Source organism: Pleurodeles waltl, chromosome 12 (genome assembly GCF_031143425.1).
Source record: "Pleurodeles waltl isolate 20211129_DDA chromosome 12, aPleWal1.hap1.20221129, whole genome shotgun sequence".
Classification (NCBI taxonomy): domain Eukaryota; kingdom Metazoa; phylum Chordata; class Amphibia; order Caudata; family Salamandridae; genus Pleurodeles; species Pleurodeles waltl.
Window position 1 is genome coordinate 35,141,224 of NC_090451.1, and position 15,071 is coordinate 35,156,294.

Sequence of the window (15,071 nt, forward strand, 5' to 3'; positions counted from 1 at the left end):
GCGCCTCAGCCAGTCCCCTCGGATTTCTTGTGGCTGATCTCTCGGAGCTCCGGGCCAAAGGAGAGGGTCCGGGCGTTGATGTCTGTACGACACTGGACTTGGGGCGGCAGAGGGCAGTATTGCAATTCTCCGACATGCAGGAGGGGTCCACCACTCCACGCTTACTGTTGACACTCTGTATTCACAGTTTTGGGCGACAGATGCTTCGTGGTTGGAAGTATGGGGTGGGGGGTAGTTGGGGGACAAGGTGGGATTGCTCAAACATTGTTGCCCATGGTTGGGCGCGTATTCTGTTTTTCTATGTTTGGTCCACTGGTCACAAAGGGAGGCTAAAGTAGGGGCACTACACAGGAAGCTATCACACAAGTATCTACGCTGGAACAGTCTAAACGGGTCCTCTCATGGAACGTAAATGGGCTCGTAGATAAAAATTAAACGGTCTGCGGTGTTATCCTCTATCCGCAGGTCTACCCCTTCCATGGTTCTGCTCCAGGAAACCCATCTGTTGGGTTCTAGGTGCCCGGTGCTTATGAGGGGGGGTATGACAGAGTCTATCATGCTGGATTTTCCTGGGGCTCGAGAGGAGTGGTGATCTTGCTGCACCGTTCCTTGCCGCTGGTGGTAGCAGATTCCAAGTCCGACCCGCAGGGGCGATACGTGGTGGTGTCCGGTTGGCTTGGAGGGCATCCGATTAATCTCCTGAGTGTTTACGCCCCTCCGGGGGTGTGAGAGCAGTTATTAGTGTCCCTTGGGGAGGGGGTGGCAGGACTTCCCCCAGATCTGACCGTGCTGGGAGGGGATCTTAACTCTGTTGTGGACCCTGAGGTTGATGTCACGAGGCCCCCATCCTCGAGTCGCAGAGTGGGGGCGTCCGGTTTGCAAAGATGGATGGACGGTCTGGGTCTTTGCGATGTGTGGCAGGTTTGGCACCCCCATTTGCGGCAGTATATCCATATGTCGGCAGCGCACCACACTCGTGCAAATTGATATCTTTCTAGCACCCGCCTTTGACGTACCCCGATTTACGGGAGTGGAGATCCTTCCTCATGGGGTATCAGATCACGCACCACTTCTCCTTTGTCTTGACGGAGGGAGTCCTGGAAGACGACCAATGTGGTGACTCAACGCCTGGTGTCTGCAGGACGGCGAGTATGCCCAGGAATTGGGCGACCAAATTTTTTTAAGCATAACTTAGGATCCGTGGCGTCACCGGGTATCCTTTGGGGGGCCTGTAAGGCCACAGTCAGGGGGGCACGCCAGGCAGCTCCTCCGAGCAAGGAAGCGCGCACGCAACCATAAAATATCGGTACTTGAGGTGAGAGTGGTGCGCCTGGAAGGCCAAATTGACGGGTCGGCGGGTGTGGAGGTTGCGCAGCAGTTGGCCTTCGTCCGAGAGGAAATTAAGCACGTAACGCTTGAGACCGCGAAACATATGTGGCGAGCCTCCGTAGCCCGTGTGTACGGGTGGGGGGACAAAAACTGCAAGCTCCTGCACTGGATCGCCACCAGACCGATGGTAGACAGGGTGGTCCCGGAGATCGTCAACGACTCTGGTGCTGTCTTGCGGACCCCGAGTGAGATTGCGCAGGGCTTTGCTGCCTATTACCGGAGACTCTACGAGGAATGGCCCAGACCACTTGCTGAGATTGAGGCCCCATTGTTGATAGAAGTGACCCTCCCCACTGTTTCTGGCGTGGAGAGACGGGAGCTTGATGAGCCTCTCCGCTTAGAGGAGGTTGAGGCAGCAATGACGGAACTGGCGACGGGGAAGACGCCCGGATGGGTTTCTTGCTGAGTTTTACACATGGTTCCGGGATACGTTGGCCCCCCCCCACCTTCTGGCAATGTATGAGGAAGCCAAAAATACAGGGGGCTTCCCCTCAGACTTGGATCTGGCCACTACTGTGGTGATCCCAAAGACTAGCCCCCCCCACCCCCTCCTGCTGCGGGACTGCTCAGCTTACCGCCCCATATCGCCCCTCAATACGGAGCTCAAGATTTTCTCCACAGTATTGGCCGGAGACTGAAGAGGGTGCTGCCCGCGTTGGTTCACCAGAATCAGTGCAGTTTCATGCCTGCCAGAAGTACCCGACCCTGTATCAGGCGCTTGCACGTGGCTCTGGCCCACAGGGCTCTTCTTACCCCTCCACTGGCACTTCTGTTGGTGGACTTTGAAAAGGCATTTGACACAGTAGATTGGTTGTACCTACGCTGTGTCCTTGTGAGGATGGGGCTCGGCCCGCGGTTCCGTGCTGTAGTGGCCCTCCTTTATTCTACCCCGTCAGCCCGGGTGCAAGTCAACGGGGCGGTCTCGGATCGGTTCCCCATCCGCAGGGGGACCCGCCAGGGTTGTCCCCTCTCCCCGCTCCTCTTTGGTCTGGCGAAACTAATTCGGGAAGACCCCCTGGTTAAGAGATGGTCCAGGAGTGAGGACCGTATAGCGTTGTATGCGGACGATGTCCTTTTGTACCTGGCTAACCCGGCCAGCAGTGGTCCCAGGGTGCTGCAGCTTTTGGGGCTGTTCGCAGAGGCGTCAGGTCTAGTGGTTAATCCTAGTAAATCTTTATTGATCCCGCTCAACCACTCTAGGGATTGTTATGACTGGCAGCACAGCATTCCTATTAAACAAAATAGCTTCCGGTACTTGGGGATCCATATAGCTCTGTTGCCGGAGTTGGCATGGGCTTTGAATGTCAAGTCAGGCGGGTCTGGGAAGACCTCCAAAGATGGAGATCTCTTCCGCTCAATACCCTCGGGCGGATCGCGCTATATAAGATGATGGTACTCCCCCCGGTTCCTTTACGTACTTTAAAACTTCCCCAATCATGTTCCCAGACAGTGGTTCGCCGACATGGAGGCAGCGGCACAACAGTTTTTGTGGCACGGGTCCCGTCCGTGCCTGGCGCTTCAGGTCTGTCAGCGGGATGTCTACGAGGGCGGCCTGGGGATGTCCAATCTTCACCTTTATCACTTGGCGATGCATCTGCTGGTAATTAACGACTGGCTGGGGTGGGGGGACGGGGTGGATGGTCGGACCCTGCCTATCAGCTGGAGCTCCTGACCGTCGGTTTCCCTGACTTGTTCGGGATGCTCTACGGGAACCCTGTATCACGTGGGATTCCCGAAGTGACAAGGGTGGTGCTTACAGGGTGGAGGGCGGCGCAGCGACCATCGGGGTGGTGGCGTCGGCTTACCCAACAAACCCCATTGTGGCAAGGTGCTTGGCTAAGGGAGGTCTCGGCGCTCCGGGAGTTCCATAAGTGGGATCTTTTTGGAATATTGTCACTCTGATACATCTGGGTGGGTACACACATGCGATCCTTCCAGGAACTTCAACGGCAATTCTCGCTCAGCCAGACCAAGTTCCATAAATACTTGCAGGTATGTCATGCCCTTCAGGTGGACCTTCAGGCAGGGTCGGTTCTCCCAGAATTCAGTCCTGTGGAAACCAAGACACTTATGGGACACCTCGGCAAAGGGGGGGGGGGGAGGGGTTTATCGCGTATATACCGCATGTTGACTACTAATATATCACAGCCACTTGATAAGCTTTGTGCAAGATGGGAGCACTGGGTGGGTCCGATGACGGAGGAGGACTGGAGAGACACCCTGATGACCCCGAGACTGTTGACTATGTCCTCACGACTGAGCTTGGTGCACACCTATTTTCTTCATGCAGCATACCTCTCACCCAAAGGCTATACGCGGCCGGCCTTAGGCGGCAAGCGGAGTGCCCACGGTGTGCGTGCCCGTCTGCAGACTTTTTTCATATGGTGTGGACATGTCCCGATATCGCTCCTACTGGCACGCAGTGTTAGCGGAGGGGCCCAGGGTTTTGCAGGAGGAGATAGAGCCCGCCCCCCTACCTGTCCTGCTGGGGGTTCCCGAGGGAGTGGGCTCCAACCGGGCAGAGCGCACCTTTGTAGGAATGGCTTGTTTGGTGGCCAAAAGGGATATTGCCTCAGGCTGGAAAGCGGAGTCTGCCCCTACGCTGGCAAAGTGGCGCCGAGGGATGGACTGGTGCGCCTCCAAAGAAAAACTGGTTTATGAAGCACGGGTTGTCCGGCTAAATATGAGTGGGTGTGGGGGAGATGGATGGGATCCTGGGAGGAAGACGTGGGGCGTGCACCCTAGGTGTGAGCGGGGGGAAGCACACCCAAGACTTTATGGAGATTATATGGGGATTATAAGTCCAGTGAAAACTACTTATCTGTGTTGTGCTCAATCGGAGGAGGTGAATTGTGGCCAGTTGTTATGCTGTGTTGTCTTTTTGTTCAGCAATAAAATCAATAAAGCGGTTTGTTAAAAAAAAAAAAAAAAATTGATCACAAGAGTGAAAGAAACTTGAGGTTACACATTTAGTAAACACTAGTTAACCTGAAATGATAGATTGGAAGGTGATAAGTGAATTGTTTATAATTGTAACGGGGACTTTTTTAATACAGAGTTGTATTTACCTGCTTTCAATTTCCAATTGGTTCTGTGGAAATACAGAATGGGGTTCTGTTGTGTTCGGGAATAGAAAGAACAAATGGTATAAGCACTCCCACTGGTCACCGATACCAACAGTGAGTAAGTACAGTAAGTGCATAGAGAACATTAATGGTAAAGCTGCAGACAGCTCCAGACAATTATTGAAAAAACTACTTGCCTACTCGCTATGGCACGTAATATATTTATTTTTTATCAGATCGAGCTATTTTTAGGACCTACTTGCCCCTTCTGGCGAGTTGACAAAGAACAGATGTTCTGTTCAGTCAGAAAGTGAGGAGCAATAAAGATGCCTTTAAATCTTGTTCTGGTCACATTTGCTCTGTGTTCGGAGACAGAGGTCGAAAGTCAGTTTGTCTAACAATTAGTTTTCCTTCTGACCGCAGAGTTTCAGGATTTTGCCCGGCTTCTCCTAACGCACAACATTTAAATAGCTACGTCAACTGTGTAAACATTTCAAAATATATTTCAGTAGTTGTGAAAACCCATTGTTTGTACTTTTGTGTGATTGGAAAAAAATATATATATTTTATTAGGATGAAAACAAATCAGAACACTTTACTTGGTGATGTGCAAAGAATAAATGTTTTCTGAAACATGATTTTGACAGTTTGTTAATACATTATATACAGGGAGTGCAGAATTATTAGGCAAGTTGTATTTTTGAGGATTAATTTTATTATTGAACAACAACCATGTTCTCAATGAACCCAAAAAACTAATTAATATCAAAGCTGAATATTTTTGGAAGTAGTTTTTAGTTTGTTTTTAGTTTTAGCTATGTTAGGGGGATATCTGTGTGTGCAGGTGACTATTACTGTGCATAATTATTAGGCAACTTAACAAAAAAAATATATATACCCATTTCAATTATTTATTATTACCAGTGAAACCAATATAACATCTCAACATTCACAAATATACATTTCTGACATTCAAAAACAAAACAAAAACAAATCAGTGACCAATATAGCCACCTTTCTTTGCAAGGACACTCAAAAGCCTGCCATCCATGGATTCTGTCAGTGTTTTGATCTGTTCACCATCAACATTGCGTGCAGCAGCAACCACAGCCTCCCAGACACTGTTCAGAGAGGTGTACTGTTTTCCCTCCTTGTAAATCTCACATTTGATGATGGACCACAGGTTCTCAATGGGGTTCAGATCAGGTGAACAAGGAGGCCATGTCATTAGATTTCCTTCTTTTATACCCTTTCTTGCCAGCCACGCTGTGGAGTACTTGGACGCGTGTGATGGAGCATTGTCCTGCATGAAAATCATGTTTTTCTTGAAGGATGCAGACTTCTTCCTGTACCACTGCTTGAAGAAGGTGTCTTCCAGGAACTGGCAGTAGGACTGGGAGTTGAGCTTGACTCCATCCTCAACCCGAAAAGGCCCCACAAGCTCATCTTTGATAATACCAGCCCAAACCAGTACTCCACCTCCACCTTGCTGGCGTCTGAGTCGGACTGGAGCTCTCTGCCCTTTACCAATCCAGCCACGGGCCCATCCATCTGGCCCATCAAGACTCACTCTCATTTCATCAGTCCATAAAGCCTTAGAAAAATCAGTCTTGAGATATTTCTTGGCCCAGTCTTGACGTTTCAGCTTGTGTGTCTTGTTCAGTGGTGGTCGTCTTTCAGCCTTTCTTACCTTGGCCATGTCTCTGAGTATTGCACACCTTGTGCTTTTGGGCACTCCAGTGATGTTGCAGCTCTGAAATATGGCCAAACTGGTGGCAAGTGGCATCGTGGCAGCTGCACGCTTGACTTTTCTCAGTTCATGGGCAGTTATTTTGCGCCTTGGTTTTTCCACACGCTTCTTGCGACCCTGTTGACTATTTTGAATGAAACGCTTGATTGTTCGATGATCACGCTTCAGAAGCTTTGCAATTTTAAGAGTGCTGCATCCCTCTGCAAGATATCTCACTATTTTTGACTTTTCTGAGCCTGTCAAGTCCTTCTTTTGACCCATTTTGCCCACGGAAAGGAAGTTGCCTAATAATTATGCACACCTGATATAGGGTGTTGATGTCATTAGACCACATCCCTTCTCATTACAGAGATGCACATCACCTAATATGCTTAATTGGTAGTAGGCTTTCGAGCCTATACAGCTTGGAGTAAGACAACATGCATAAAGAGGATGATGTGGTCAAAATACTCATTTGCCTAATAATTCTGCACTCCCTGTAGTTTTATCAGAAAAGTTGAATGTTAGTGGGAAAGTTTTTGGACATTTCTTGGAAATTGTCTGTCTGTAAACGACAGTGCGTGACCACATCATGCTTTAGTAATATATTTATTAAAAGGGAGTGTTTAAACAGAAACCTAGAAATACTTCTGCCCTGGTAGCAATAATATTAGTAAACTAAGAGGCACGTCCTGGGCTAGATTTGTTTTAATTTTTAATATATGGAGCAAACGTTTAGTCTGTTTAATCAAACAAAGACTTTTTTTGTACAGCAGAAATGCTATGCTCACATATTTGAAGGTACACTCATATGTGACAATGAAGAAAAAGGCAACTGTAAACTAAAATATTTGCCTAAGATCACACAATTTGAGACCCGTTTACAGGTCAAGTACATTACAGTTCTGTTTGAGTAAACTGTTTAAGTTACTCTACCTGCAGGTCTAGTAACATTTTTATGATTTTTCGAGGCATGGACTAGGTATAAATCTCTGCTAGGCTGCACTGCTCCCTACCCATCAAAATGGAAACTCTGCTTCTTGCATTTAAAGCACAGCTGGTGTACTATTACTTACTGCCCAATAGGCATGGAGGCTAATCTCAAGGGAGTGGAGCTGATGAGGTGCAAAAGAATACTACAGGCAGCTCACCACCGGGAACTCTGAGTTAGGACTGCTAGCTCATACCCCTGGTTTGTCAACCCTGTCTGCGTAGGCAGAACAATGACAATGTGCTAATAAAATACAGCATGCATGTCTTAAATAATTAGTTTTCTTTTGCTGTTTGATTGTAAGGACAGCAGAATAGTTGGCTACGAAATACTAAGGCCCTCATTATGAGATTGGCGGCAAATGGCGCCTACCGCCACGGCGACGGTCACCAAAATACTGTCGCCGTGGCTACCTACTGTCCATGCCATTATGACCGTAGCCGGAACTCTGCCCGAAGGCTGGTGGAATTCAGGTGACAGTCATTGTGGCGGACGGCGGTAAGGTGGCGCTGCAGCCAGCAGCAGCGCCACTCCAGCAAAACACCGCCTACCGTATCATGTTCCATGATATGGCCTAGTGGTGTTTTGCTGGCGGACGCTGCTGCTGGCAGCAGCGCTGCTTCATGTCTCCTGCCAGAGGACCCCCTGCAAGCAGGTAAGTTGGGTTCTCCAAAAGGAGAGGGGGTTGAGGTGTGCTGTGTGTGGGGGTGTGTGTGACTGTGTTTGAATGCGTGCATGTGTAGTGCATGCATGTTGTATCATGTGCTTGCGAGTGTGCCCGGATGTATGTTTGTGAGTTTTGCAGTGAGTGTGTATGTATGCATGCGTGGGTGAATGTGTGTATGCATGTGTTTTGCCGTGTGTGTATGTGTGTTCATGTTGGGGGATGGGAAGGGGAGGGTGGGGGAGGACTCTGGGGAGGGGGTGAGGGGGGGCGGAGGAGACCCCTATCAGTGCCAGGGAAGGAATTCCCTGGGACTGATAGTGCCTACCGCCATGGTTTCCGTGGCGGTTCGGAAATCATGGTGCTGGGTGAGGTCAAAATGCCATGGGTGGCCTAGTGGCGGTCGTTATCGCTGTGGCGGTCGGTGTGTTGACTTGGGGGTTTGGCCATTCGTAACAGTGGAGGTAGGTACCGCCAGCTTGTTGGCGGTAATACCTCCAATATAGCACTGACCGCCGGGGTCGTAATGACCCCTCTAAGACAGAAATTTGAAGAGCAGTTTGTCTCTATATTAAATTATTCTGTATCACTTCTCCTTGGCATGAAGTTCAGAAAAGATTTATTTACTGTAGCAAATGTGTCACTTTGTCAGGTCCCTGGCAGGCAAGCAGGCCTGCTAAAAGCCACTGTTGACCTTTGCACCTACGTAGTTGTGTGAAGGAAACCACGCACCCCTTGTAGTATTCAGTAAGGCTAGGGCAGGGGAAATGGAGTGAGACACACACTGGATTGGAACTTATGCTCCGAATGTATGTCGTGGGAAAGAATGGATAACCTCAGTGGTGGAGTACTGAAAGTCACTGAATGGCCGTAGTAAAAGTAAGGGGGGGGCTACAGGTAAATACACTGCATAGACGAGATTGAGAAAGTAGAGAGCATTCAACACTCAGGCTTACCTGTGTTGATAGCAGAAGATTCTGTGAGGAATCACCTTACAGCCATTGCACTAAAACTGGACAGGCTCTGAGAAGGTAAAACAAGATAGGTTTACTGAAGGCATCAAACACAGCTAGGGAGGGGAAAATAACATGAAGGACTACTGACTACTAAAAGGATGAAAACTAACATATAGTGAAGAACAACAACTAACAACATGTTATCAGGCACAGACTCCATATCAGTTTTGCCTTAAAAACTGCCTCTACCAATCATGCCCCGGAAGTGGACTACAAACCAAGAAGTGAGTGTGCAGGTGTGCTAGTCTTTTGAGCGGTCTAGTGTTCAGGTCTTTTCCGTTTCCACTGTCACCTTCTCTAACAGTCTCTAAATCAGACTAGCACTAAGCTTGCTGCGTTGAGCTTGAACTCTGACACACCTACGTTTTTTTTTTTTAAATAGCTTGTGCTTCCAATGTTAAAAGGCAAAACTAGCAGTCACAAAATGCAATTTGCTATTTTGGTTAGTAAAAAGCAGATGCTGGTTTATGATGTTGCATACTTTAACTTCACTAATGCTTCTTGTTGATGAATTGCATTGGTTGAAAACTATTAAAAAATCAAAACAGCTGGCTCCGCATTATCGTATTTTAGTTTCCAAGGGGTCAGTATATATGCAGCATAAAGATGTAACAAACATTTTCTTATGTTTTTATTTTTACTCTACTGTTCCAAAATGGAGAATGTCCATCTTGGAACAGTAAATTAAAAAGTGTGTGGTTGTGGCAGGACATAGAGAAAAATGGGCCCAATAGCAAACTGAGGCTGCCGAACACACTGAAAAACAAAAAAAAAGGTATTGTGGGCCACTCTTTTTCGACAATAGGCAGCTAAAAATGTCTGCAGCCAAGCCTTAAAACATTTTAAGCAAATAGAACACTTTTTAGTATTTTATACTCCTTCTGAAAAGGAAGCATTCAGTCCTTAGTCTAATACTGATACTTGCTCCCCCTCTCCGTCTTTATAAGTGGGAGGAGGGTGTTTGGTTCAAGTCCTAGCCCCCAATGGCACTGCCTTACAAAATGGGCTCATTTAGCAATACACACCCTTCTGGCCAATACTCTTTGCATTTAGGTAAGTGACTTTACATGAATACTTTATGGATGTTGCAGCTGTTGTCAGACTATATCGAGGCCATAAATGTAAACAAAGGGGGTTATTTCTGATTTCATTGCTTTGCTGTACTCAAATTTTCACTTGGTGTCAAACATAAGACATTGAAATAACTCTGAGACCTGGAAATATCACAGACAAACACACTGAAAAATTGGCAGCTGTGAGTAAGAGCAAGGCTTGAGACTGTCATCTAGTAAATGGGACTGTGTCCCAAATCATTGGATTCACAAAGAGATATGCACCAAGGTGTGTGTCTCATGCCAGTTGAGTAAGACTGCTGAGGTGTGCACAAAATGAGTGAGGCAGTAACTGATATTCAACTCCAGCATATCAAACGTGCACCCAGAGTGAGACTGTGCTACACCCAATGTGAGGTAGAGAGGGGGCAATGGGGGAGGGGGTTGGGGAAAAGGAGCCTTGTTTCCTACTGGTTTTATGTATCTCATTCAGACAGCTTAGCTGTCTGTGTCGAAGACATATTGGCCCTCATTACTACTTCGGCGGTCTTTTTTGCAAAACCGCCGAAGCCGCTGCTGCCATCTGACCGCCAGTGCGGCCAGAACACCGCCAGCCCTATTACAAGTTTCCCGCTGGCCCGGCATTTCCACCTGCCAGTCCAGCGGAAAACGGGGCCTAACATTGTCGGCAATGTGGCGGTGTGGCGGGTGCAGCAGAACCAGTCACGCTTTCCACTGCCCGTAATTCGGGCAGTGGAAAACGTTACTCCAATGTTGCTTGAATGTACTTGCTTTTTATTGGCTAGCAGGTCACTTCCTGCTCTGCTGTTCTGCTTTTGCCGTCACGTGTACGAAGTACACCTGCCGGTTATGTTGTTTGGTTACTTGTTAGTGTTTATATGCAAAAAGATGAACTGACCGCAAGTCAATTCACATTGAAATGTGTGTAACCATGTCGGGCATCTTTCAATGGAGTATCGAGTGCAGATGTAAGGCAAGCAGCAAGTGGGCTCATTATGTTGTGTTTTTCTTTATTCAATTACACTTCTGATGAATAATTGTTGTAAATATTAAAATTATTTGTGTTCCTTTCTTAAATTTCCACTCACTTGTTTTGTTTTGAAAGAAAAGTCATTTGTATAATTAGGAGCTGTTTTATTTCAAGTTGTTATTCTCTCAGTCACTTGTTAACAGGCAGTCACAAGTGTGGTTATCTTGCAGGCACTAGGGCCATGATATGAATGGTGCAGCAGGTGCAGTGGCACCTGGGCCAAAAGATGTCCGAACGCTAAACACCAGATATTGCTATATTTTACTACTAAACAGGCAGTCGGAAGTGCAGTAATCTTGCAGGTCGGTGGCACCAGGGCGACAGGGTGTCCGAACCCCCTCTAAACACAGACAATTGCTAATTTTTTCTACTGAACAGGCTGTCACAAGTGCAGTTACCTAGCAGGCACTGGGGTTGTGATTTAAATGGTGCAGCAGGTGCAGTGGCACTGGGAACAAAATCTCTAGGCACCCCACTAACCACTTATTATTGCTATATTTTACTACTAAACAGGCAGTCCCAAGTGCAGTTACCTTCCAGGCACTACGGTCATGATTTTAGTGGTGAAGCAGGTGCAGTGACACCTGGATCAAAAGCTTTAGGAACCCCTCTAAACACCAACTATTGCAATATTTTACTACTAAACAGGCAGTTACCTTGCAGGCAGTAGGGTCATGATTTGAATAGTGCAGCAGCACTGGACCCATAAGTTGTCATAACTCCTAAGCACCAAATATAGCTATATTTTGCCACTAAACAGGCAGTCACAATTGCGGTTACCTTGCAGCTAAAAGGGGCATGATTTGAATGGTGCAGCAGGTGCAGTGGCACTTTACTAACTACACATTACTATACTCTAATACAGTTCCATATTAAATAAGATACAGATTACAAGTTTGGGACCCTGGGATATTAATTCAACATACATCACAACATAAACTACTAGTAACGGTTCATCAAATTTAAAACAAACATCATAATCTTTTTTTAAATGTTTATTATCCGGTTAGTAAGATAGAATGCAAAAGAAAAAACAAAGGGTAAAACCTATTGGCTTTGCCAGTGCTTGTTCTATTTTTCGTTTGCTAGAGCCGGAGACTTGCACTCTGCTGGGGGCCCATTAGGTCCTTTATTTTTGCACTCTTGTACTCATGTTTCGGGGATTTAATTTACTGTTCAAACATAGACATTGGGCATCTTAGAAAGGAAAACTAAATCCACAATGAAAAAGTCAAGATGACTGCTAGTGCGTTGTGTACGGATGTGTTGTCAGATCACAATATATCCACGCATTGTTGGCCATGTTGGAACACTGTTTTATCCGCAAACCTGCTTCCAAACTTCTGCCCAAGCATTTGCCATGACTGTCAGCAACTGTATATTTTATTACAGCTGTTTTACAAATGAACACTACTAAAGCCAATAGCTCAACCCTCGTATGTTATTGATTAGCCCTTTTGGGTTTGCCAAGGCTTTCTTGCCTGTCAGCTCTTTGAACTCCTGCCTAAGGTTACTGCTGCTTTCAAAAGCAGGACTGGAACTGAACGCGGTCACATAAAAAGCATATTTTAGTAGATGATGAGTTGTATTCATGTTGTAATGATGGAAATAATTGTGAATTAGCACAGATATTCCGATTGCCCAGATGGGCATATTTCCATTCGTTAAGCAGTCACTGTGACAAGTTATTCCACTAGCCTTTCTCAAAATAATTTCTTTATATTCCCAGGAAATGTTTAGTTTTTTTGGGATCTTGGACACTAAAGGCACCAACTACAAATACGAAGTGTCTCTGAGCGGCCCTGCGGTAGAACTGCACAACTGCATGGCCAAGCTACTTGCTCACCCTCTGCAACGGCCCTTCCAGACGCATGCCTCGTACAGCCTCCTGGAGGAGGAGGAGCCGAGCGACGTAGAAGCAACGGTGTGATGGCCGGGACTGCAGCCATAGCCCAGAGCGGGTTGCTACCCTCGTGGACTCTTGAGCGCTTGCACTGTGAAAGTTGCTTTTATCTGGCATTTTTGGTATAGTTCAGAGTGTTGCAAATATGGATTGTGGGTGAAAGGCAATGATGCAAAAAACAGCAACGACTGAGGCCTGCGTGAAGTATCTTCCTGGGCACTTCCTTGCACTTCTCTGAAACACCACATCCTTTGCACTTAAGCCTTATTTTGCTCATTCAGTAGAGTCGCTGCACCACATTACAGCTCCCCTCAGCTATTTTCCCAAAATCTTGTACCTTTTTTTTTTTTTTTTTTTTTTTTTTTAAACCAGAACCAGACCTTTTCATTGTTTTGCCACGTCTGGCATGCAAAAAATCTTCCTCCCTTACTAGATCAGTTCTCAGAGTTCGTAAGGCATTATTATGTAGCACTGCAGCTTTATATTATTACTCCCCCTAAATCACAGTTTGCATTTATACTCGCCAGTATCCATCTTTGCTTCCCTGTGGCCTCTGACAGCCTGGACTGCTCCATGCTACACTAATATTGGCAGCTGAGAAACAAAGTGGATACATCTCCACTAGAGACAGAGAACACAGAAAACGACCAGTTGAGCACTTCTGACTTATTTAGGCCCAGTGAAAAGAGATGATTCATCCAACTGTGTTCCAGTCTTTTGAATTCTCTGATTAATAACAAATGGCTGTCTCACATTGTGCGGGGTTTTAAGTAGGACGCTCATGCAAATATACATTCATGTTTCCATTTTAAACTAATGTGGACATAAATGATATTACATTTGTGTGACATGAAATCCTACAATTATTCTTGAAGTCTGATAGATGTGCAAAGATGTAATTAAGTTACAGAAAAGCCAAAACCATGATAACAAGTGCAGAAACATTTTAAAACAAATTTAAAAGAACCAAAAGCCAAATAACTATCATTTCAATTATATTGATGGTGTCCAGGAACACTATAACCGGTCATTATCATGATGAAAGGGTGTTGTAAGCTCATGTGACCCTGTAGCAGAAGGTTGGAAGTCAAATTCAACCTTGTGTAAAGTATCGTGGCAATATGTATAGGTGTCTGATGAGGATCTTGTTGGTGAAATGTTATGTTTTGTTGGTTTCAGGGTGAACCAATAAAGTTAGGATTTTTTGTACCTTCTACTATAATAGATTTCACTTATCTTCTTGTCTTATTAGCTAATCAGGATATTTTGAGAACATTTCTGATTTAGTGTAATAAAAATACACCACCACTCACACTGCTCTGTGACTTTCTCACATTGTTTTTTTCTGTGGAAGTGCTTTTTCGGTGTTATGCAGTGTCACAGAACTTTGTCAGTTTAGAATCTGTCAAATACTGTGCTGATAGTAATTGGTGTTCAAGGTTTTGTGCACTGTCTGGAATATCATGTTCTTCTTTGGTTTAACATTCAAAATCTTTGATAACTTCACAACATCACTTTTTGCGTAGTTATTTCACTATGTGACTCTATATGCTTAACGTAACCAAAATTCATAATATTTATGCTTTTATCTAGTTAGTTGCAGGTCCTGACTCTCATTCTGTAGCTGTTTTAATATAAAAGTGTCCATGTTGATACCACATTTATATGTGATAAACATGCACATTATGTCGCCATTTCGGTGTATAGGAGCACATTTGCCTGTTTCCTTTTTTGGAAACTATGGATTGGAACTTGTTCTCACCCACTCAGCCTATTCCTTATGCGGGATCTAGGGAAAGAGCCTCTCTGGAGAGTATTCTAGAGGGTGCTGGTGCCTGATTGGCCAGCAGCCAGGTTTGGGTCCTTTTCACAAAAGGACTTAGATAGGCTATAAGAGTGATTTGGGTTACCATTATAGCCTATAGGGAAAAAAAAGAAGTTTGTTTGTTTATTCATGCTTTTCATGTACCGTGGGACTCCCACTTCGAAGACTGGGATGATTCAAGCATGTGAATTTATGAAAGATCCAATACCGGATAATGGCCAATTACAACTTTCTCTGGCATAATTTTGACTACTACGTTATTGCTCCTAACATGTCCAGGAAGAGCAATCGTGCGTGCTAAAGCAGGGCAAAGGCAGCAGTTTGGCAGAAACTGCTGATTTCCAGGCACTTCATGGATATGCCATGCAGCAGCTAAAGGCCAAGAG

The 15,071-nt window shown here is 45.9% G+C and overlaps 1 protein-coding gene across 2 annotated transcripts in view; it reads left to right on the forward strand.

Annotated features, from left to right (window-relative positions):
• BABAM1 (BRISC and BRCA1 A complex member 1) overlaps nucleotides 1-14,174 on the forward strand; it is a 48,826-nt gene extending 34,652 nt beyond the window's left edge. For both annotated transcript variants that reach the window (XM_069216430.1, XM_069216431.1), the window contains exon 9: nucleotides 12,687-14,174. In XM_069216430.1, the coding sequence (XP_069072531.1) occupies nucleotides 12,687-12,887 (201 nt within the window). In that variant the 3' untranslated portion in view covers nucleotides 12,888-14,174. The remainder of the gene's footprint in view (nucleotides 1-12,686) is intronic.
• Nucleotides 14,175-15,071: the final 897 nt, after the last annotated feature.